The following is a 24,321-nucleotide window of genomic DNA, read 5'->3' as shown; positions in this document are numbered from 1 at the left end:
CTTCCTCTGTTTAAATTTCAGTTGCTTTGTTTGAAACTGAAGCTTAAGGCAGAAGGCTTTGAAGCTTACCTTTGGTTGGTTATTTTAAGCATTTTGTGGGCTGCAGCAGAGTAGGAGGGTATCACTGGCAAATAAGCTTTGTATTTTTCACAGGGAGTCTTGTGACATTTCACTAAGTTGGATCCTTATGCAGCAGAAAGACTGATATGTGTAGCAGCATTTCTCATGTGTGAGCTTCTTCATCTGGAAAAAAACCTCTTTCCTTTGGTAGTAAGGCAACTTTTTCATCATCCTTGCAGGATAAGAGAGACCGACCTAGTGGTTCAGATCCTGTATATGCAAACGTCATACAGCATCTCCAAGAGACATACCATTGATTCTGTCTGAGGATTTGTTGGCAATCTTTAAAAATCCAGGTCAGTGTAGGTTAATTGTTTAAGGACATTTTAAAATAAGAGCAAGATTGATACTGCTGGGCAAGGCTTTAACTTAGGATAACTGTTTTTTAGGGTTTCCATGAACTTGAACATGTCAGGACAAATGATTCACTTTCTCAGTGAAAGTTTCCCCTTCCCCTTCCTCTCCAAAGTACAGAAAGCCTAAAAGGGAGTCAGCTTCTGTTAGTCTGTCTGTGCATCTTCCCCGCAAGGTCTGCAGAGGTTTTAGCCCAAAACACATATGAGAGAGAAACTCCATACTAAGTTCATACTTAGTAAGTTTACGAGAAAAATATGTTGTTGTTTTATCTCTGAACTATTAAGTCACTGGGGATCTTATGCAGGAAAGATTTTAACACAATTACCTCTAATACAATTACCCATACTAAAGATTTTTTTAAGTGGAACTCACCTGGAAAGGATTGTTGATGATGTGCAGGCAGAAGACAATCTCAAATGGCTGTCCTTAAAGCTGTGCCAGCTCTAAGGAGCTAGAGCTAAGACAAATAGAACTTTAGATTGGAATTTTCACCTGAAATGAATGAGGAATAGGGCGGGAAAGTGTATTTTAATAATCACTTTGCTATGACTCAGTAACACTGGATAAGGAAAGTTAGAGATGCACTTGAATTCTGGACTCTGCAGTGTACCATGGCCTGAATATGGGGAACAAAATGAAGGACACTTATGAAACATGGAGGGTTTGAGATATTTGCACCAAGGTGCCACTGAAATTAAAAGTCAAGTGCACTCATTCTTAAAAGCAGAACTCGGTTTATGAACACATGCATTTTTGGGGCTGACTATAGAATTAAGCAAATGATGACAGAAAAGGATACCACAGTGTATTCAAAATATCACAAATATAACCCAGGGCACTATTTGATAGCTTTTATCCTGCAGACTTCATAGCCCAGTTGAAACACCACCTTCTTGAAATCTTCCTGATTTTCTTAAGCCTTGGAACATATGAGTCAGAATATATTTTTAGCTGGGCAATAGGCAGTTTTGGGGTTTTTATTCCTATCCCATGTATTTGTTTCATGTTACTTATTTTTCCTACCTTATAAAAGCTGTCAAACTTATGAATGGTGATGCTAAAATTACTTTCACTTCATATTGCTTCTAAAAATACCTTATTTTAAAAAATGTGAAGATGTATGACTCGTCCGTAGTTTAAGGAGTTGAAGGAGGGACTGCACATTCAATATTGCTCTTTTCAGACCGTTTCCTCACATAGTTTTCTTGGTGCAAATGTTATCAGTTCTATAGTTCACTCAAGCCTGGATTGTTTATACCTGTAAGAGAAAGCTTCCCAGAACTGTTGCTCTTAAGAATGCTCTTTATTCACAAGATCTTCAGAAGTTCCTGATGATGTCCAAGAGACAACCAAGAGGAAGAGGTGGGGAGGAGAAAGGAGATGAGCTATTCCTGTCTGAAGTGCTCACTGGGTGTAAGCCTTTCACTGGATGTTCATCAGATGAAATCTTTTCCCCCATGACTAAAGCATTTCATCTTCACTTCAGTGCAGACACAAATTTCACCCAAGAGTTTTTCCACTGATGCTAATTACCTTTGGATCATACTCACTGCATGAAAAGATTGTCTTGGGAGACAGTAGAGAGGTAATTTCCACTGCCAACAGCTCTTCAGAACAACTAAAATTCAAATCCCACTTTACAGTATTTGTAGTACGATCTTTTGATCTCTTTTTAATATTGTCAGCAACGGAAGTGTTTCTACCCTTTGCTGCCATGTAGCCTACTTGCAAACTAATTGATGTACCCTGTAGCAGCTCAGAATAACAAAACTCTGCTTCTGTCTACTCATGCAAGGAGAGATTACTCATTTGTCTTCCAGCCTTAGAAGTTTGTCCCCTTTTCTAGGTTTCTGCAATACACGTATCTTTCCATGCAAAGCTATTTTTGTTAACCTAAGGGTCACCCAAGGTGGTAAATGATCTCTTCCTTGCATACCTTTGCACGTGAGGCAGTAGATAATATATGGCATGGCTGATTTCTCCCTAACGCTTGGCAATAAGCACCTCCAGTGCCAGTGGGTCCCTTCATAGATGCTAGGCTGCAGGCATGGGGGGCTTCTGCACACCCCTCTTGGTTTGGATTCCTGACTACCCAGGAAGTGGGAAAACCAGGGGCATTACGTTGTCCCAAAGCTGTTTCAAATATTAGCCTAAAATACAAACAAGTTTCTTCTAGTGAAGGGTGGTGCTCTGGAAAATGGAAAACAAAACCAAAAAGAGAAGCAGAAAACAGCGGCCTGCAGTGTCGGAGTACCCCATCTGCATGGCAGCCGGGGCTCTGAGCGTGGACTTGGCAGCGATAGCCAAGGTGTCCTTTTGGCAGCAATCCCATGCCCATGGAGTGGATCTCCAAAACTACCTGGCTGAATAGGCAACTTATTTTGCCACTCTGATTTGCTTTGGGAGCTCTCCTACAGTTTGAATCTACCCTGTTCCTTTTTTTAGGATGGATTCTCCTCTTCTGATCCGTCATCTCAGTCCTGCCGCCCACCAGCAGGTAAATTTTGTGCTTGTGAACAAATGGCTGTGGTGAGACAGCCTTTTATCCTCTTCTCTGGCACCAAGCTCTGAAATTAAAAAATGCAAATATAGCAAGTGGGACCTTTCTTTCTCCCCACTGTGTTTCTTAATTAGCACATTCCTTCAAGTTTGAATGGTAACTGCATTTTGTGAAATAATAACTGTGCTAGTTACTGATGGTAACTACATTTCCAGGACTGTATCATACTTATAAATCATGTATCTGAAGTATTCACTATCCATATCCTAACAAACTCTCAGCTTTCTGTTTGTTTTGGGTTATTCAAAGGCAGCACACACAATATACAGTAATACAGATGATGCTTTTACCAGTACTCTTTGCATGCACCATCCTCCCCCCACTTTCGGTCAGGTATTTGCTCCCATCACAGCATCATAGCCCTGTCTGTGCTGAGTGTCTGCTTATGTGGCTCCATGCTAACAACAGCCACGCTTGACCACACCAAATGCCAAATACACCTAGTAATACTGCAAGCAGAATGTCTTGCCTCAGCTCTAAAAAGGCATAACTGAGAGAGCCAAATCAGAACAGTCTCAACGTGATTGCAACAACCAGCCGAAATGGCTGAGTGAGGAGAAAGAGCCCTAGCATGCTTTGTGTGAAAGTCTCATGCATTTTGGTGGCTCAGAGTCCAATCGTAGTGCTTTGACAAAGATGTTTTATAAAAGGCAGAGCAGCTGTTTCTATTGCCTTTATGGTAAGGATCAAACCAAAGAGAAATATTTGAGATAGGCCATATCTTGAGTGCAAAATAAGTCACTATACAGTACGTCACTGGTTCTAATAATGATCTTCTCTTATTTGTTCATTATCATGCACCAGTTATGTATAAATGTCCTCATCATGAGGAAGAAAAGAAAACTAGATGTTGTAACACTAGAATTACTTGAATAAGGTTTTCAGGATTTTTTCTCTCTTGCCATCTAGTTGTGCAAAATGACAGTGTTTTCTATAAACAATGTGTCTATGTGAAGATTTTTTTACAATACATTTTAAGATTTCATATCTACAGGTTATAAATGCGATGTTCTGAATACCTACACATTTTTCATACAGATCCCATATCATTCTTTTACCTGAAGATCAGGTGTCAGGCAGCTGTTCACAGATGAGACAAGCCTGGGCTCTTTAATCCCTTGCTCTGGTTCTTTCAACCTCCACTGAAAACCTTCTGCGCTTTTCAGCACTCCTGACTTTCCAGTTCCCTGCTGAAAAAATGGTGACTTTATCTAATGCTTCCTGCTCTGGGACATTTTCTCTTCTGCTACAATTCCACGGACTTCAGTAAGAATAGACCAACTGAGCGTTTGGTGAGTTACCCAAAGTCGCCAAAGCCAGGAGTGATATTTCCACAGATATCAGCAGAAGTCTTTCTGTTGGCTGCTGTGGAATTTGGGTCTCACCCTTAAGACCAGACTGCAGATACCTTACTCCTGAGGGTCAATAGACATAGTTCACACAGTAGGCTTGTGCAGATACGCTCAGGAAAGTCAGGACATCTCCTCATGCAAGTAAGAAACTGAGCTTCCAAAGGGGAGAATGGAGCCTTTCTGCTCCATGGAAATTCTTTGAACACATCCACAGAAGCAGCAGAGAGAGAAGTGCTCGCTCACAGATTCTGCCTAAAACCACTGTCAAATGCTGTGGAAGTCTTGAGGTCTTCCCCCGTGATGGCGGAGCAAAGCCTTGTGCTCACAGAGCTCCCAGGTGCCTGAGCACACACATCTCCTCTCCTCGCTCCCCCAACGCCTGCGAGAGGCTTGCGCCTGGGGAGCTGGGGAACACCTGTGCTCTGTCACAAACGGGTTTTCTAAAGACAGTGTAAGGTGCCCATGCACATTTTTCGTAATTTATTTCCACACGGTTTTCCACATGTAACAGTTCATGCACAGCAGTGCACTTTCCTCACGTTCTGTTGTCTGGAAGTCCAAGCTGTGTCTTAAGTCTGCAGGCACCCAGAGTCTGACTGTAGTACTGCTTTATTTGAACCTTTTGCTTCTGAGAAAGTATTGTATCTGTCTTAGGAGATTTAAAGGGTGGGCAGGCATAAAGTGAGTGAAAACAAGTGTTGTCTTGCAAAGCAATAGGCTACATTCTTGATTATAAACCTGAAAACATAGTTATAAATAAGGATGTTAAAAAAGGAAGACATGAGATAAAACCAAAAAGAAATATTCTTGCTGTCTTCTAAAATTTTTCCGAGACATCTCTTAGCTGTTATAGCTGAGGGTTAATCAACAGATCCAAGATGCTGCATTGTAGAGTATAATAAATTGTGGGCTCTCCACACACAATCTCTGTGTTGGAGTTTCTCTAACACTTAAGAGTTGTCAGGATGACAATGTGTATAAATAGTATGTCAAAGTAATTCTAGGACCTCCGCTTTCTTATTAATCCATTTAGGGAAATGTATTGTATTTGCAGCCTGGGTTGGCTGCAAATGTGCTTGAGACATTATAATGGATATAATGAATGTGCTTGTAATATTGTTCAGGCCTGTCTAGGTTGGACATAGAAGAAATGACTCTTCATAGAAGAGGACACTTTTTACAACAGCCATATCCTCCTGCTCATTACATTGCAGTCTCTTTCTGTCCCAGACAGATTTGTAATGTGAACAATTCCTCCTTTTTGTAGGAAAATGCAATTTACATATTATGAAAGGCAATACCTGTACAGCATTTTGGTCTCACAAATATGCTTACAAGAAAGACACACAGTCAGCTATCTATCTCCCTTAACACTAAAAACATTAAAATGCGACTTAGTATTTTGAGTTCCTTCTTTTCTTTCTCTGACTTTTGTCAGTTATTGTCAGGATTAATCACATTAAGTCAGACCACTAAATTTAAAGAAACATTCTTCTCGCAGAGTCTTTCTGGGTTCCATACTGAAGTAGCATAATTCCCCATAACTATAAATCCATGATTTACTGCATCAGATTTAGCTGTTGTGGCCAGTTTTGGCCAACCTTTCACAAACCAACTTCAGCAGGAATAGGAGAAACATGAGGTGGGGGAAAGACCACAGTCATAGAGAAGTTCCAGAATGAAGAGAGGATGGAAAGACAGAGTTGTTTCATTTAGAGAATTGTGAAATAGGAGAGAGCAAGGTGAGTGCAGGCAAAATAAAAGATGGTTTAGGGACCATGTTTCAGACTTCTCCTGTTTGAATTTATTTTCTCATAAAACAAGAAAAAAGGGAATTGTTCTGGATTACTTACCCAGTAAAACAGATAGGCAGCAGCTGTGAAACTGAAAGTAGTGTTTTGCACATGGGGCAAAACTAACCTGTGGGACTCCTGCAATGAAAAATGTACTGAGACCATAAGGTCAGTAGGACTCAGGAGGAGGTGGGACTGTTTGGGTGGAGTTGCACCGTACTCCTAACAACATCAGCTGAAAGAATGGGAAACGTGTGCTCTAGGGTTAAATCAAATAGGGGACGTGGAGGGAGGGAGGCTAACCAGCATCAGTAAAGCACTAATGTGCATTCTTAGCTTTAAATATCTACTTAAACCCGCTCAGCAAATCACTGTGTAAGCAGATACAGAGCTCTGAAGGTGTGCTCAAGTCAGTTGAAGTTGAAGCTTCGTTATTTGGCGTTTTGATACTTTTCCGTAGTATGAGGCCTGGAATTGAAACATGCTGAGGGGTAATGTCAGCAGCAAGCATGCTATCCATGAAATTACAAACCATGCAATACAGCAGAAAAACCCATAACGTATATATCTCAAAAGACGTAACATTTGAAAGCAGTTCTCCCATTGCCATTGCCCTGGCTTTAGCTGATGAAACATCCATCTTGCTAATATATATAGCTATCATCAGGAATCAGGGCGTGTTACTGACATGGGAGATAAAAGTGGATGACTTACAGTATGCTAATTTGTGTCATTACAATATAAATGATTTTGTGCTGTGCTCACTTTCCTTTCTCCTGGTGAATCTGAGGCTCAGTTCAAGTCATTCTTGGGCTCCTTCACATTGAAATATATGCTGAGAAGGGAAAGTCTGAAAAGAAAAATGAAAACACAATAAAATAGGCCCTTGGCTGAGATTAATAATAAACCATTCTGACACAGTCTTATATCTCATGTATTACCCACAGTTGTTTTGCCTTTCACATCCGGGTGTATTTTGACTCCTCCTTGTTCAGCTTCTCTCTTACTTAGGCTTTGGATTCTCATAATCTTAGTGCTGAACAGCAAAAAATTTTCCTGCAAGCCTGGAGGATCTTCTCTGTTCGCTTTCATCCATCTGTATTATCTGCAGCAGAAGTAGCAGTGATTCTAATTATGGAATTTCTGTAGTCATTAACATTTTATAAATGATCTGTTTCTTCTTTGAGATAGTCCTATTCCAGCAGCAGATAGTCTCACATTCCCCTCTGTTACTGGCAAATTGTTAAGTATTTGGCATTCTGCACCCAGTGGAGTTGCAAAGAACCTCTCTTCCCCCATTAGGTACATTTATGGGTACCACTTTTCTGTTAATCTCTTTATTAAATGTAGTTTGTTAATGCTTATGTGCAGTATACAAGCAGGCAGGAGAATATCCAAATGTTACTAAGTGGCAAGAGAAGCAGTAATAATTTCTGTTTGTTCTTCAGTGCCTTTCACCCCAAAGTTCTCCAAATATTAAAAAAAAACCAGAAACCTAAACCTCTCAGCACTGAACAGGTAGTCATTGGCAGTCATTTTGGGTAGCAAATTCATCATACCAGATGCATTGTACTTATTTTGGGTTAGAAGTAAAAAAGAAAACATAATTTCTCCAGGTGAAATGCAGAAGAAACACAGGAGATTAAAACACTTTCTTAAACTTCATGCCGAATGGGGTAAAGATAACAAAAGACAGATAGGGAAGGCAGAACATAATGACCCTGGTTGTTGCCAGTATATAGTGACATCACACATTTACAACATGGTCTTTGGTGACTTTGAGTGACTTCCCCTGAAGCAGAGAAAACAATTTTGAAACTACAAACTATCTGGAAGTGAGACCCAGCTGGCTGAGCTTGTTATGCAGCTCTGCACACTGAAATGCAGTCATTTTGCTGGTAATGCAATAGGACGTGCAATAGGACATCTCTTCCGTTAAAGATTCTTCTTCTGTCCAAAATTAAAAAAAAAAAAAAAAATAGTAGGAGGGGTAAAAATTGCTGTGAAATAAAATATACAGGGTTTTTTCACTTTGCATGCAGTGGCCCAGGAAGGAAGTGATAGGTGGAAATGGAATATCCACACCACAGGTAAAGGCTTTTTCAATGAATGCAAGCTGCTGAACACTAATTCTGGTGGTATTCCATGATTAGAACATGTGATGAACAGATGACACTACTATTTAAGGGTAAATTGTTTAAGATTCTCCCTGATTAGAAATAAAGTATGACAAAGTTTTGTTTGATAAGATATAGGGGAGATGAGGCTGTTGTGAGATAAAAACGTATAGCTTGGCTCAATGCTAACGTACTTACAATGATCAGATAGAATGTCATTATCTAGGTGTTGTCTTCATTGAGAAATAATAATTGTTGGAGTGGTTGAATGATCCTCTACAAGATAAAGAAGGCTGCTTTTTAAGCAAAAGGACTTAAACCAATCCTGCTGCTTAGGGATTTAGACATCAATAAGACATTAACTGGCAGTTAAATTGGGTGAAGCCTAATGTAGGTGGTATAGATTGACTAAAGTGCAAACAGCTTATTTTCTTGTCTTTATGTATATTATACACTGCCAGAGGAGAGAGAGCAGGGTCAGAACTCTTTAAAATATATAGCATTAACTTAGATGAAGCAGTGAGTATTATTATTATTCCTGTTTTACGTACACTGAAATACAGAAATTAAGGGCCATGTTTCATCTGAATATATTCTTCTAAAAGTTAGAGTTGTAGTTTGGGGGATTTCTCTGTAGTGCTTCTGCAGTTAATGGAAAGAGATTGGGCTAAGGGATCCACATCTGGATCCTGTCCAGACAGCAAAAACATTCTTATTTTTTAAAGTAATTTTCAAGTAAATCTTTATACTCCTAAAATAATGAAATGGGTGCGGGCTATCTGTGAGTATCTCTTTGGATGCTGGTTTGGACTGAGCTCTGTTGCATTTATCTCAGCAAAGCCAACCTGCACTCCCAACATTTGCTTTGTTAATATTTCATGTCCTCCCTTTTTGTAGCCTTAATTGCAGTAATAAGTCCTGTATGCTTCTGCCTGTCTCCTGCCTTTGGATTGTTATCTTCAGCTGCCCTGTTTGCTTTGTCAGACACAAAAGTATCATTCACAAAAAAGTCTTCCACAGATATGCCTTCTATGGCCTTATTTTACACAATGATTATAAGAGTAGCTCTTAAATGTTGGGATGACAAAAACTATTCTGAGTTCCTGGTTAACAAAACCAAGTGTCTTTCCTCCTGTTTGACTGGCAAGAGCTTATCTCAAGCTCAGTCATGCAGTGGTCTTAGCTCCTTGTAGATTTAAGTCTGTGTTTTGATTCTTTCATCTCTCTTACTCAAGCCTTCTGGGCATGATTCTGCTTCTCTACTTGCCACCTCCCTTGTTCATCCGAAGAATCTGGAAAAGCACAAGATAAGCTTTTTGATGGGAAAAAGAAACCAAGAAAAAGCTTTGTCAATTCCCATACATAATATTGTGCCTGGGGAGTATATATGTTTTTTCAATTAGGGTTTCTAAAGTTCCTTTAAATGCACTAGCTATGCCCTCTAAGGTGATTAAAGGCTTCAGCAAATAAGAGCCTGAGAGGCCTTATAACTTTCCAGTCTCCTATAAATGCATTTGCTTACTGATTTTCCCTTCTTCTCTTTATTCATTTGTTGTTGTTGTTTTAATTCTCTCTAGAAAGTCAATCCTGGAGAAATGCCATTAGTGGGGGAAAGACTGAGCAAACAACAAGTATTACATTTACTTCTGATGAAGTGCTGGCTTATTCCTAGAGGTGTCTGAAAGAGCCAGAGAGCCTGGACTCAGTCTAAAGCTTTATTTTTTAGGTGTCCATGAGCAATATTCAGTTTGTTTTACATTTTGCACTGGAAATGCTAATATCCAAGCCAGGTTTAAATTGACACTGAAGAGTTATTTCTTTTCAGTGAGTTATTACATGAAACAGCTATAAGTTATTTGCAAGGTGTTTTATACATAGTTAATCAGAAAAAAATTGTTTGGCATTTGCTATTTATTTCCATTAGGTGGTATGGGACCTAGATTTATGTTTCAAAGCTTTGAGGAACTATGTGTGGCATTGCTGAAGGCTTTTAGACTGTTCCATGAAAGAAAAGCAGTTGAAGAAATATATGCTGCTGCCTGAATTATTACACATATCTGAATAACAAGGCCCCAGCCGCATTTGCCTCCTGCCTGTAACTGCAATAAAAGATACTTGTAATTTTGATTACTTAGAGCAAGATTCAAGTGATTTGTTAATATCAACAGAACCCTAGGACAGAATTACAGTAATGTTTTATATTCACTTGGGGGAACGCTGATGGAAATAATATGCAGGATGTAAATCTGCTTTCCTGCTGCTTCGCAGTTCAGTGGAGATTTAACCTGAGATCTGGACCTGCATCTGCTGGGAGTAGGAGAGGGAAGAAGAGCACAAACAGTCACCCCAAGGGGAAAGTTTCCTTGTTCTAGATCTCAGGAGAATGATTCTGCCATCAGTGCAGAGGCTGGAGCCTACCTAATGGAGGTTCAGTACAGGTGAGAGGGAGATGGGTAGGCCATCTCTTGCTCTCAGGTCGCTTATCCTACCATCATCCAGGCATCGTCCAGTTCCCTAGCAAAGATCAGAGCATGCCTTATCCTACTGTAAGTGACACCAGAAGCTGTTGTTCCCCCAGGGTTATGCTAAGACCATAGGGTACCAGCCAGGGGAGCCTCAGATGAAGTGCCAGTCTTCTCCCCACTACTCCTACTTCATAGCCATGTGCCATCCAGTGAACACTCCTGTGGCCGTATCTGACAGGTTTGTTTTGCATGATGGGAGGGATACAAATCAGCTGGATTCTCCAAAGAATTTGTCCTGGTGGCCATGGTGAAAGGGTCAAACTGCAGCTAAAGAACAAGTTGGAAGTCTCTTTGCACAAGGACACTTGTTAACCCCACACAACATATTATAGGACAAGGAGCCTCCTTGTAATAGAAGTCTGTGCTTTTAGTAGCCTGTATTTCACTCCAGCTGAAAGGAACAGGATCTGCTGAATTCCCACGCTCTATCTGAAACACACATGGAGTTCCCCCACAATAGGCAGGTGCTTCCGTTTTTCTGAATTAACCCAATATTTTTCTGATTTCTGATTCCAAGTGTGTTTTGTATTTGTGTTCTAATGCTTGCCTGAACTATTGTGCATCTGTCTTTGGCTTACCCTGTCTGGTGGTCCTCTCTTTCCTTCTCTGTCTTGGAAATTTCTGCCTAATGCTCTGCCCTCTTTTAGCTTTCCTATGGATTCATAGCTTATCGTGACCCTCCCTCCTTCTAGTCTATAAGCTAATATTTTTAATTTGTCTACTTTTTAAATTTAGTTTCCTTTTTAGCTGTTTTAGTATTACTGTTTTATCAGCAATGATGGTTCCAGTGTTGACTGTATTGAGTGCAATGGCAAAGTTCCCATTACTTCAAAAGAAAATCGACTGAGTCATGGGAATATAAAACCATGTGCGTAATCTTATTACAGATATCCCCGGTACTGTTAATTAATGATCCAGATTCATTCCCCCAAAGCATTAACCAAATCCAGTCTAGAAGTTGAGGGATTAATGATAAGCAGCAGCGGGTCGTTATAAAGAGCTGTCTTGTTATTGTGTAAAATACAGGGCTTATAGCATAGAATGACACATCTTCAATGCTCACAGCCATTGTCACATAAGCATGCAACGAAGTTTCTACTCCAGCATTTTAAAAAATCATCATGCCTATTTTAACAAAATCTGTACAGATTTAGCAATTACTGGCTAGCAAGAACCCATTATACCTGCTTTCTTCTTGTACTGCATTAGAAAAACAGACAAGATCCACCAATGGACTTTCACATCCCAAGGAAGATTGTAGAAATCTCTGCTTTTTGCAACACTATGTAAATTGCAAACTCCTAAAAGTTGGCAGGAGTCAAACTAACAAAGGGTAAAAGTTGTGTATCATACAGAACTTCCACAAATAGCCTACATACCTTGTGCCCAAGTGGCTGGGGGGAAAAGAAGATATCTGTAGTAAATTTGCATGCCATAGTATAGTCCCAGCTAAAACTAGAGAGGAGCACAAGAGTGACTAAGAGAAACCATCCCTTTCTCCCTGGTCCTTTGCTGACCTCCTTCACAGACCCTCAGGCTGTGGTACCCCCGTATCTGCTGAAATCAAAGGCAATCTATTAGACCACCTCATCAACAGCTGGCCAGTATCTGTGAAATTTTGTAGAGCTAAGCTGATACTCACTGAATTTCCAGTCTGAAGAATTACAAAACCCCACAAGGTTTTTGCTTATTTTAGACTAAATAAATTCATCAAATAGAGAACATAATGTTACAATCCTGCCTTGTTTATTCAAAGTATTTCTGTTGGAAAAAACTTCCAGTTTTCCTCAGTCTCGTGGCTGTTTTTTGAGGGCTACGACAAACATAGTTTTATAGTCTAAGTAAAAGTGCACTAAGAATTCAGTACAAGATATTTGGGATAGAGTGTACTCTTCGCTGCTTGTGCATTCATCTGACACGGCTGCACTGAAATCTGTGGAATTATTCTGGTTTTACAGTGTTATGAATCTCCTGACTATATCCATAGTCCTTTATATAAAGTACCTCCTTTCCAAAGGGACAGAGCAGCCCTCCTAACTTTCCAGCCACAACTTCGAGCTCGTTTCCCATCTTCAACCCCACTCTCTAATCAAAACTCCCATGGCGTTGAAGCAGCCCAAAGGACTTAAACTTTCTCTGTGGTGTTTCCCATGATTATGAGGCAATATGCCTTTGCTGTAGACATTCATCTGACATTGTATTGTTCAGTAATGCACTTGTGAGGTTAAAATCATTCACGCTATAAAGATATATAAGATTAAGAATCGATTTATGAGCACCTAGAATATTAAGAGAGGTAATTCTTGGGTCTTCAAAATGCTGTTTTACTGTAATTTCAAAAACTGATGTTTAGCGTATGACCCAAAGATTTTGATTATTCTTGCACCTGTGACAAATGACAATAACAATACATTCACCCTCTGCACTAGTAATAAATTCATCCTCTTTATTAAGAAAGGGTGTTAAATTATAAATAATAAGCCTGTTAGATATACTCCAAGTTTCTAATAACAATAATGCTTGGCTGTTCGCAGGGCTTTTCAGCATAGGATCTCAAAAGCACATTAAGGAAGTAGCTAAGTTATGTCCCAGGGTACTCACGAGTAACTTGTGCCAGAAATTTAACTCACGCCCTGCGTCACAGTAATGGCAGAGCCTGAAAAAGAGTGGGAGGATCGCACTGCCACTGCTTGTAGCACACACCAGTAGGTACTTTTAGATTTTATAATAGGCATTCCCACCCCAGAGTTCTCTCCCTTTTCCTTTCACAGTATCTGAATGCAGATATTCTTCTAGGAAGCAAGGTTATATTGCTGTCTCATATTATAATAAAATAGCTGGGGCCCAACTGTATTAATATGTCCCTTAATAGTGGTTGAAAGAAGCAAGAGAAGAAGCCCCCAAAAAAGAGAGAAGTAGCCAGTGGGCTCAAGAAGAAGCAATTAGCCTCTCCAAGAGTGGGAGACTGGAGTGATTAGGATTGCAGGGTAGGGAGGATATAATTACAAAGCGCTTGGTGCGAAAAGGTTCATCCTGTATAACGCCTTTTAAATAAAATCTACGCTTGAAGGAGGAACTCAGTGTGCCAAATGGAATGGTCTCTCTGAGGGCAATCAGCGCAGCTACTTAATTTAAGCATTTCAGCGAGAGGTCCCAGGAAAATTAACCTGTTGCTTCCAGGGATCTGACTTGCTGCTTCCCGAGAATTAACCCAGAAGCCCACTCTGCTGGACCTCGCTTGGAGCTCCTGTAAGGAAGCAGGGCAGACTTGGAACGTTTGGAGAGCGGCTGTGCCTAGGGCATTATTTTTCATCCTCATCTTGAATTCTTCTGGACATAACACTAACAGTGTGCACAGACAGAAACTTAGAATCACAGAGCAAAGGGTAGGAGAGCTTGAGAGGCGCACAGCTTCTGGGCAGCTACAGCAAATTGACTTTGAAGCTGTAAATTGTGAGGTCTAAGATACCTCAAAAAATCCCAGTACTAGCTATTAAGGGTTGTGATGGACGTGAACAATAAAAAAAGGAACCCACAGTTGAATGCTTTTTTCTCTTTGTCTGTGTAACTTTTTAAGTGGATGTGGCATTCAGTTCATATTGCAAGCTTTTTAGTGTTAGCACTGGGAGAAATTTGACAAAGGAAAGACATGAAAGAGAAAAGGAAAAGACAACACAGAAAAAAAGAAATGCTGGCATAAAAAATAAAAAGAACGACAAAGTGCAGAGTATACAGAGGAGAACAGAAAAAATGTAATTATTTAAAGTGTTTAAAATCAGTCTTCCTGGTAAAAGGGCAACACAGGAATCAGTCTTGACCTGCTGGCTCTTACACATCTTTTGATTTTAGATAGGCAGCAATTTTCTTCCTAGCAAATATCTGGCAAGTTATGTAGGCTGAAACCCTCTCCAGTCCACAGGCCACTGGGAGTCCTTATGTCCTACCTTATCTTTTGTTCAAGCAGCTGGCAGTAAAACTTAAATTTGACAGATGTCACGATTTTCATCCCAGAGCACTGTCCATAAAAAGGGTGACTTGAAATACAGAGTATATTTGCTCGAAAGTGTCTTTACTGTTATTTTCTGAAAGATCTTTGGATGTCCCTTTTTCATCTCATTTTTTGTTCCTTGCCTGCCTGATACTACTTGGGAGGGCAGTGCGGAGTTCTGTAAATATTCAGGTGAGAAGGAGACAAAAAATGTGCTCATGTCTTCTGTTCTCATGATCTCTGCTTGTGTGTTTGAGACCGGGAGCGTATGCTTATTTGCTCAGTCAATTCTGAAAGAACCTTTTCTTTGAGGACAAAAGCTTGCCTCACAGATTGATCTTATTTCTTTTCTTTCTGAGCCAGAGTCTGAACAATGGATTTTTTTAATCCTGTTTTCAGATTTTAGATTTTTTAATTCTGTTTTCGTATGTTCCAACTTCAGATTTTTTTTCGCCTATTTTTTTACAATGCTAGAAGTGTGAGCTACTGCCAAACATGGTCTCCTGGCCACCTTTGCGTCTTTACTAGAGGTGTCAGGTTCTCCCAAGCTGGGGTGTGACAGCAATAGAGGTTTAACACAGCTTACACACAGTTTCTGATGGCAGAAAACATGCACAACTACATTTAAATGCACTGCATATCCAGTGCTTTACAAAGACAACTGGCCAGGAGTGGGCTGGTGGTGAAGAATGTAGAGGTGATGCCCAGTTATTTTTAATACTGGATGTATCCTAGATAATGGGGGGTTAAGAAATAGTTGTTACTGAATTGTTGATATTGATGGCATAATGATGCTTTTTGTGTGATTTGGGGTCATTAAAGTCTCGTAGTTAGACAGCGTCCCATATGCAAATATGCAAGGAAAAGCAATTGCCTGATAAACCCAGGGGGGTCATTAGAAAAACTGCCAGGCTCTTAGGTTATGAGAACACTACTTTCTCGTCTCCAGCCACAACTGCACAGGGAACTGTTAGCTTTGGGAATCGGCATTTGAAATGGCTCAAAAGTGACAAGAGACAGAAGGAGGGTTGGTGGAGCTGTCAGAGGCAGCTAGCAAAGAGCAGCTTCTACCAGGCGAAACTGTTGAGCCTGCTGGAGTTCCCAGGGAATAACAGAACTGCAGGAAGCCAATGGGCATCTCAAGTGTTTTACTGGTTTATTCCTTTTCAGTTTCTCCTGTGTTCCTACCACTAATATCAAGAAATGCCATATATTTAGGTAGTCTGATGCCTGTATTTCATTACAGATCACAGCTCCTAAAGGCAAACCTTGCAGGTGGCCTCACTGAACAATCACAGTTGCCGTATGATGGGTTGTTCCTGAGCCACCTGGTCCAAAAGTGGGCAATTCCCTTAAACTGCACCTCTAGAGAGGCAAAGGTGTGGAGCCAGTCCACTGAAGGAGCTGCGTGGGCATCGTGTAATTGTGGCAAAAGCTGTGCGAATTTGCATTGTCTTCATGGGCCGTTCACATTTACACACCTGTTCTCAATTTACTGTCGGTCGCAGGAGACCCAGCGGCCTTCAGAAAATGAATAGTCTCTGTCACATTTCTCCTGCGTGTCCATTTTTGAGGAAGTATTGCCCTGAGCTGATACCAGTGCTCATTTCCCCTGTGCTGCTGAAGACAATGAAGACGGAGACTGAGTGGCTTTGGGATGCCCTTGTCCCCCAGCAGTGTCAGGCAGGTTTGAAGCAGCTTGGCAAACATCTAATTCCCTTGTAAACGTAAGGTTTCGTTCACAAAACTTCACAGTCCCATACCTGCCGTGGGCACTGAATTAACTTTTCTTTAAAATTCAAAGTAACATAAAAATTGACAAAATGTTTCCCTTCCGAAACATGGTTAAGACATGAATGTTTCCTGTCAAACTCCTAAAGCACAAGTCTGAAAATTAAAGCTACATAGTCCAGTGTTGAAACTCTGAGACTTAAACTAGCATTTTTTCTTACATTTTGTAGAATTTGCCAGTATTATTTGAAATGCAGCTGTTCTTTATGCACAAAACCAGGAGAGCTTCTCAGAAAATATTGGAAACAGTTAAAGTTAAAAAAACCATGAGGAAGATATTCTCACCAGGACTTCGCATCCATGTCTGTTGGATATATGGTCATATATACAATCTGCAACCTTTATGGACACCTCAGATTTGACTGTTATCTGTAGTGCTGTATATCTGATCAAATTTGAAGAGAAGACATTCAGGTATAACACTAATTCTATGCAGTCTCTGTTTAGCGCAGTCTGGCGAACACCTCTAGCCAAACAGATTTTAATCCTTCCTCTTCCCTTCACTGCCTTGTTCTGTGAATTCAAGACATGGTACTGGAAGTAATGGAACTGTTTTGGAATAGGGAAGATTGGAAGGACGTCATCCTTACAGCTAGGCTAATATTGCAGAGAAAGACTATATGTAAATTTGACAAAAATGTGAGTTTGTTCTGAGTGGAGGTTGTGAATGTAGGAGGCATGCAAACAGAATAGCAGTGGATGGTCACCAGACAGCGCATCTAAATGCAGATTTCAGAATGATTGCAGGACAGCGAACATGACTTCCAAAATAGCTATTATTTGTGTTGGAAATGTGCTTTTGACATCTATGTTTTTTAGTTGGGAAATGAAAACAGATTAGAAAGTTATTAGACGGTAGCCAAACAAAACTAACACAAGTAGAACAAGCTCCTCACAAACAGACTAATAATTATTTGTGGAGAATATTCACCAAATAGATTCAAATAAGCTAGAGGAAAGGATGATCTGTTCCTGACAGATTGTGTAGGTTTCATGCATCTATTTGACTCCTGGCAGATGAATTCATTTGGCATGAGATGGAGCCTATTAGGAAATTGTCTACACAAGTAAAAGTCCACACTCCATCTCCTTTAGGGTTGCTAAGCAGAACAATTATTGCCCTCAGTGGTAAGGCAAGCACTTAAATTAATAAATGTCCTATTAATGAGTACACTAAACATGAAAACGTCTGAACTGGAAAAATACCAACTGTGCATGTTACCAACGGGGCGTGTTTCATGTTGGTCAAACAAACTAGCTAATAGGATAAAAGTCAAAGGTTGTATCACACATAACTATGAGAATTTAGTTTTGTCTTGAATCTACCTTTCTATCTCAATAAGAAGTCTTTCAGAAAAGTGGTGGTGATACAAGAACTTAAAAGGAGTATGATGCTGGGTGTTAGTGCACTTGTATATAGGTTTATGTGTAAAAAACCCAACACAATGACTATAATTTCTTAATCTAAAATAAACAAGGGTAACTGACTGTAACAAAACCAAAAAATCAAACTAAAATTCTACAAATTCTTCAAACTGGGCAAATTCTAACTATCTCATCCTGGATTTTTAATCCGACCTTGCCTTTTTCACATGAAGCATCCTTGCTCTTGTTTGGAAATGAAAGTCTGCTTTCTCCAGTTTTCAAGCTTTGAGAGTTTCTTCTCCACATTTGTAAGCTCTCTGCAGCCCAGGCAGCCACCAGCTTCTCCTCCATTCCCTCTTGAATATGGGAGTGGTCTTGTAAAGAAAAAAAACCCATAAATTTGACTTGAAATTTTACCCTGAGTGCATCAGTTTTGCATTGCTTATACTGTAAGATGCTTACTGTAAATTAAACTAAATGTAATCCATTAAATTTAGCCTTACTAAATGTAAGGCTTAGGGAGGTGGGGAGGCTGCAGCGTGCTACAAGTTACGGAAAGTAAGAAGCCTGCTGCCAAAGGCAGCTCTCACTGTAGTGCCCCGGGAATACAGTCCTCAGGCACCCTAGTCTTCATTAAATAAACACAGCTTTTTGCTATTGTGATATGTGGCTGATGTTTTTATGCACAGTGTAAGACGGGGGCCTAGTGTGGTTCTCTGGTATAAGTGTGCGCACCTGTAAGGGCAGCAAGAGAAATCAGAGACTGATGAGTTAAAATGCTCTGGGATCAGGGTCGAGCAGAGCCGTATCAGACTGCATCAGCCTCAATTAGCTATACTTCACGCACACATTGGGCAAAAGATTTCCAAAAGCCTGCAAGTGGTTGGATATCCTATCCCCAATTTGAAACCTGTCGTATTTGGATACTAATTGTCCTCGGTGCCTTTGAAAGCTTCTCTGGGGTGACTAAACTGAACGCTAAAGAGAGGAGTCTTGAGTGCTGTGGTCATGCAAGGCATCGGCAGAGGAGGAAGGAGGACAGGAGGTTTGAAGGCGTAGATGCCTCCTGGCTCTCTCGGAGCACCAGCTGGCAGAGGTGCGCCCGTCTCTGCTAAGCAGTGAACTCAGACACCACTCTCATCTAGGCAAGCAGAGGTCCGGCCAGCCACAGGAGGTAGTTACTGCCATACAAGTCTTTGACATTTGGAGTTGTAGGCTTAAAGAAAACATTGCAAGCCTGAAACTTGTTAACAACTCTACCAATCCTGTGATATTAAATATGTGCAGAGCTAAAATAACATGCCATCAAAAAAAAATAAAAATTTGTCTTGTTTTCACTGTGATTCTCTAGGTGAGCAGCACCATCCTCCAAGTAAAATAATGTGCTTACTGTGTTTTTCCTTTAAAAAATAAGAGCGCATAAACCTTGCAGAAAGGAAAGAGTATAAGTGCCCAGCAACAAAGACTTTTTAATAAATAGTGCATTAATCCTTATGAATGTCCCATTGATTACACGATATAGCCAGGAGAGAAGTCCGATTGTCCTGCCTTGCACAGCCATTTACCGCTAGGAAAAGTAGGTGATATTTGGCTGTAAAGTGCTGATTCAGTAGTTTCCTGCTTATGTAGCAGAGGGCCAGATGATCCTGGAAGGTAAGCTCAGAGCAGAAGCCAGCCAGGGTTATCTGGATTCTGATGTTACTGGTCATCTGAATCTGAGGGAGTCGCTTAAATTCTGTGGCTGTATTTTACCCACCAGTGAGCCTGAAGTTTCTTCACAGAGGCAGCGTAAAATGAGTTAACATTTTATAATGTGCTTTCAAATCCTCAGATAAAAGGCGCTGCAACGTTGCAAAATATTTCATGGACAGAACCATCTGAGCTGAGGTCCGCCTCTTTTTATGTAACTTCTTTCAAAGATCAGAAACTAATCGGACTCGGAGATGAAATAGTGCAGTGATACGAGACGGACCCACGGTTCCCAACATGCCTATGATCTGTAACATCACAGGAATCTGAATGGATCAGATAATTCTACTAAGAAGGCCTGGAAATAACCATGAAAGTCAGGTTTTTTTCATTTGACCAAGGCGAGCTTTTGTGGTCTTAGCACTGAGCACATGAATATACTCTCCAGAAGGATCACTTTGAAAGAAGCCTAATGATTTCTTTTATAAAGCTCGTCCCAAAGGCTGACACACAAGAGTCATAGGAAATGCAGACCACCCCTGAGCTTCATCAGACTGCGGATCACCAGATGAGACCTTTGCAAACTAATAGTACGGATCTGACCCACCAAGAGAGCTCGCCTCTTAAATATAAAGAGCTGTCTGGCTGGCACAAGTAAGGTGGTGTTTTCCCACGGGTTGTTAAACAGTCTGTTGGGGCTGCTTTTCAATACCTAGTATTTATATAATTAACAGATACTTTGGAATGTTTGTGGAGTATTGATGGCTGCCCGGTCTTGTTTGCAAAGTACACTCATTTTAATTTGACCAAATCTTAAGAAACATTGAGTATTTGCGTCTTTGTCTGCTGACGCAGCTCGTATTGGAACCTGGTAAACATACTCAGTATTTTCTTATCCACAGAAGAAATCAGTAGGAGTAAAGGGTGCTGAGCTCACCGTGCCCAGCATCTGTGAAAGCTGATTCTTTGCTTACAGCAATGCAATCTTTTTTACATGTTTCGTATTCATTCATTAGAACCTGTTCTCTCCTGGACCCACTTGCATTAAGTCGTGTTAATTAATACCGGTTAGGCTTTTGCATATCGGCAGAAGGGTAAATCTACCGCACGTTGTTGTATGTCATGACTGGGGGTCTTAACATTATTGGGGGGGGGGGGGGACCACCATCAAAAGTTGCTACATACGAGCAGCATCCAGTTGTGAAATACCCTATTTTATCTAACTTGTCTGTAGGTATGGAGGATATTTTGTTTCATACCTTGAAAAGAAGTTGGTAAGCTGTGTTAAGAAAGCTGTGGAGTATGCTACTGCAAGTATTGGAATATTATTGATAAATCAATGGTGTATCCTCATCTTGACGGCTGCGTCTAATTTTGGTCTCCCTCTTAGAAAGGACACAGCAGGAACAGAAAGGCTGTGGAAGGGATGGTAGAAATTACTAAAGGCACGGATGAAAATTGACGCAGAACAGTGACTGGATCTGAAGGAGGATAAAGGAGGGATACAATGCGGGCGCAGAAAAAAAAAAGCCGGTTTGGAGAGCGTAAATTACCCTCTCCCGTAAGACAGCCAGAGGGGAACTAAGCAGAGCCCGCAAAGCCGGGAGCCCGTTCCCTGCGGGGCGGTAGCCCAGCGCCAGCAGAAATCGCCGGGGCCGGGAGCCCGGCTGGCTCCGGGAAGCCCTGGCCCACCAGCGGGGGAACGGTGTCCGCAGCCGCATTACGGGCCGGCTTCCCTGCGCGCTTTACCGGAGCGCTGCCCGGGAAAGGCGCCCGCGGCCCCGGAGCGGGCTCCGTGGCCGGACCGCCCCGGGGTTGGCGGCGGGGGGGGAAGCTCGGTAGCGCCCATCGCCGCGGCGTCCGGGCGCCAACCCGCCCTTCTCCGCCTCCTCCGACCCGGGGGGCGGCCCCGGGAGCCCTGGGGGCGGGCGGGGGGGAGCCGTGCCGGTGACGTCGGGTTTGCAGCAGCCCCGAGCGGGCGGGCGAGCCCCAGCCCCCGCCGCCGCCGCCGCCGCCCGGTGCTGCGGCAGAGGGCGGCGGGCCGGGAGCCGTAGCGGGGGGGGGGGGGGGGGAAGCGCCGCCGAGGTAAAGGGGGGGGGGGGTGCTCCGGCGACGCCAGGATGTAGGCACGGGGTCGGCGGGGGAGCTGCCGCCGGGCGACGGGTTCGCCATGAAGAAGCATTCGGCCAGGGTGGCCCCCCTCAGCGCTTGCAACAGCCCCGTCCTCACCCTCACCAAAGTGGAAGGTAAACGACGACGCTGCGAACGGGAGTTACGGGGACGGGGGGGGGGGGGGCATCCCGGGGACCGCTACGGGGGATGCTCCGGGGTGATGCCCGGCGGCGGGGGAGCTGCGCGACCCGTGGGCGGGCGGCGGGGGTCCCCGCCGCCCGCCCACGGGTCGCGCAGCTCCCCCGCCGCCGGGCATCGCCGGCGCCCTCCCCTGCCCCGGTTCTTTTCCTCTCCCCACGCTCCAGAGGCAGAGCTCCTCTCCTAGAGCTCCCCTCGGAGCCCGGGAGTGGCCCCCAAAGCCCCTAAGGGCTAAATACCTGCCGGGTGGGACCCCCGGCAGAAGGGAGGGTGCTGGACAGATTTGACCCCCGACGGGAGGAACACAGCCCTGCGTCCCAACCATCCGTCCTCGCCTCTAGTTGTTAATCCAGCTGTATGGGAGCGGTGGCCGGGAGGGACGTTAGGAGCCCGACAGCGGCGGGGGGTTGGCAGACGTTCAGGGACCTTTGGAGACTTTCGGGGATCACGGCTAGGAACCTTTGGAGACTTTCAGGGATCACGGCTAGGGACCTTGGAAAGGGCAGCTGTGTGCTCAGGAGGGTTTTCCAGAGAGCTCTGAAGCTCTGGGCGTAGCTAGCGCGGAGGTCTGGGGCGAGGAGCTGGGATTTTGGGTGGAAACCTGTAGGCCATGTCCTAGAGAGGCAGAGCAGGTTAGATGGAGGGTGGTGATGTGGAGGCAGGAGGAGGGTGCGGGTCAGGAAGAGGAGCCCATCTGAAGGGTGGATACGGAGCTCGGTTCCTGAAGGAAGGGCAAAGAGGAAGCCACTGGTTTGGGGGATCCACTGGAGGATGTGGTAGTTGGTTGAGAGAATGGGGTTGCTGAGAGGAAGAAGGTTGGCTGGGAGCAATGGAGGGTGGAAAGGCAGAAAGGGTCGAGCAAGATGAGGCAAAGAGGAAGAAAACTGGAAAAGGGAATGATTGAACAGTAAGAGGTAAAACACGAATGTGAGACTCCATAGAAAGGTCATGAAGAAGAAAAAAGGTAATACTGGAAAACTGAGGAACAAAGAAAGGAAAAGAAAAATTGGTAGCACTACCTCTGTGGAGGAGAAAGTGAGAAAATGGCCAAGAGGGGGAATGGAACTAAAATCAGCAAGTAAAAGTGGAAAATCAGCAGTACCTGAATGTCGTTATTTCAGTTTATGGAGAATACAGCTGTTGCATTCACCCAACATAAAAACCACCTGCTGTAGAGATAGGAGAAAGGATCTCAGTTTTATGACCAAAAGCTGAGCAGGCCTGATCTTCATTACACTGTAATTAGAATTTTAAAAAGCCCTTAGAGTTAGCCCCGTGTACAGTGGAATGTTACTCTCAAAGTTCGCATTGAAGGCTCCTCTGGGCAGGGAGCACGTCTCCCTTTCTTTTGGTGCACTGCACATGCTTTATGAGTCATAAATAATAATAACCCACCAGGTTCCAGCTTTGAAATGTGGGTCATCTCATTCCTCTTCTACCAGTTCAGATACAGTTTATTACCTACCTTATATAGAAACAGAAGCAGCGCAATCTTTCCCTGTGCTGTAAAATTGAATCCTTTCAAGCATTTCCATGTCTGCTCTGCATACCAGCTCTCAAGATACCCTATTGCCACTCATCAGGCACTTTGTTGACCTAGTTGGACTTTTCCTTCTTTACTTCAGATTCTTTTTTCCTTTATCATCAGTGGCAAAATCTAAATTGCCCTGGTGGTGTATGATAGGGCCCAGAGGTTGTACAGAGGCAGGTGAGAGTTTCCTTTGCTGATTGCTTCCTTTTAATGAAACAGACTGGCTTTGTTTGAGAGCTGCTTTTTCCAAATCCATCGACAACACTTCCTTTCAGACTAATATTAACTAATTTTGCCAGCTGGTGTTTAGAGCTATACGAAGAAGCCAAGATGTAGTTATAGGCAAAAATAAAGTGAGGCAGTGGGCTTACTGTGGACTGCTTGCTTCCCTTGGTCCAGCTGCCGTACTTCTGGCAAAGATTTGCCACCTTAAAGTTCTCTGGTAGCCCAGGTCCCTTGTAAAGGTGTAGCCAACGCTGCAAGAGCAAGACAGCAAAAACTTTCCTCTGCTTTGTAGTTATGATTATTTTCTCCCCTATCAACCACCATCAAAGCATTTCAAGGATCTCTGGCAGAATCACTAGGAATATGTTTCACTCTAGGATAGTTAGCCAAGAGGAGCCTTTCATTGATATGCATTGCTGTAAAGCCTTCCAGCATTCCCTCTATTTTCCTGTCGGTGCAGTAGCTTCTTTGCTTTAAAAGGGAGATAAGGACTTTGTGCGCCTTCAGGAGCGTGACTGCCATTTCGAATTATTTCAGAGACTGAATCATCAGTATGCTCTGAGCCTGCTATACCAGCACTTTTCAAGACAACTGTATC

At 42.6% G+C, this 24,321-nt stretch overlaps 1 protein-coding gene across 2 annotated transcripts in view; it reads left to right on the top strand.

Moving 5' to 3' along the window:
• Window positions 1-24,321, top strand: part of SLC35F3 (solute carrier family 35 member F3) — a 189,173-nt gene that overhangs the window by 95,772 nt on the left and 69,080 nt on the right. The window contains exon 1 of one of the 2 annotated variants that reach the window (XM_069800734.1): window positions 21,759-21,903. The exons of the other annotated variant lie outside the window; for it this stretch is intronic. Coding sequence (XP_069656835.1) covers window positions 21,828-21,903 — 76 coding nt within the window. The 5' untranslated portion in view covers window positions 21,759-21,827. Of the gene's footprint in view, window positions 1-21,758; window positions 21,904-24,321 lie in introns of those variants that run through there. 2 annotated transcript variants of the gene reach the window in all.

The sequence above is a fragment of the Haliaeetus albicilla genome, chromosome 13, assembly GCF_947461875.1.
Source record: "Haliaeetus albicilla chromosome 13, bHalAlb1.1, whole genome shotgun sequence".
NCBI classification, from domain to species: domain Eukaryota; kingdom Metazoa; phylum Chordata; class Aves; order Accipitriformes; family Accipitridae; genus Haliaeetus; species Haliaeetus albicilla.
The sequence above is the reverse complement of the archived record's forward strand: the minus strand, read 5'-3'. Positions and strand labels throughout refer to the sequence as shown.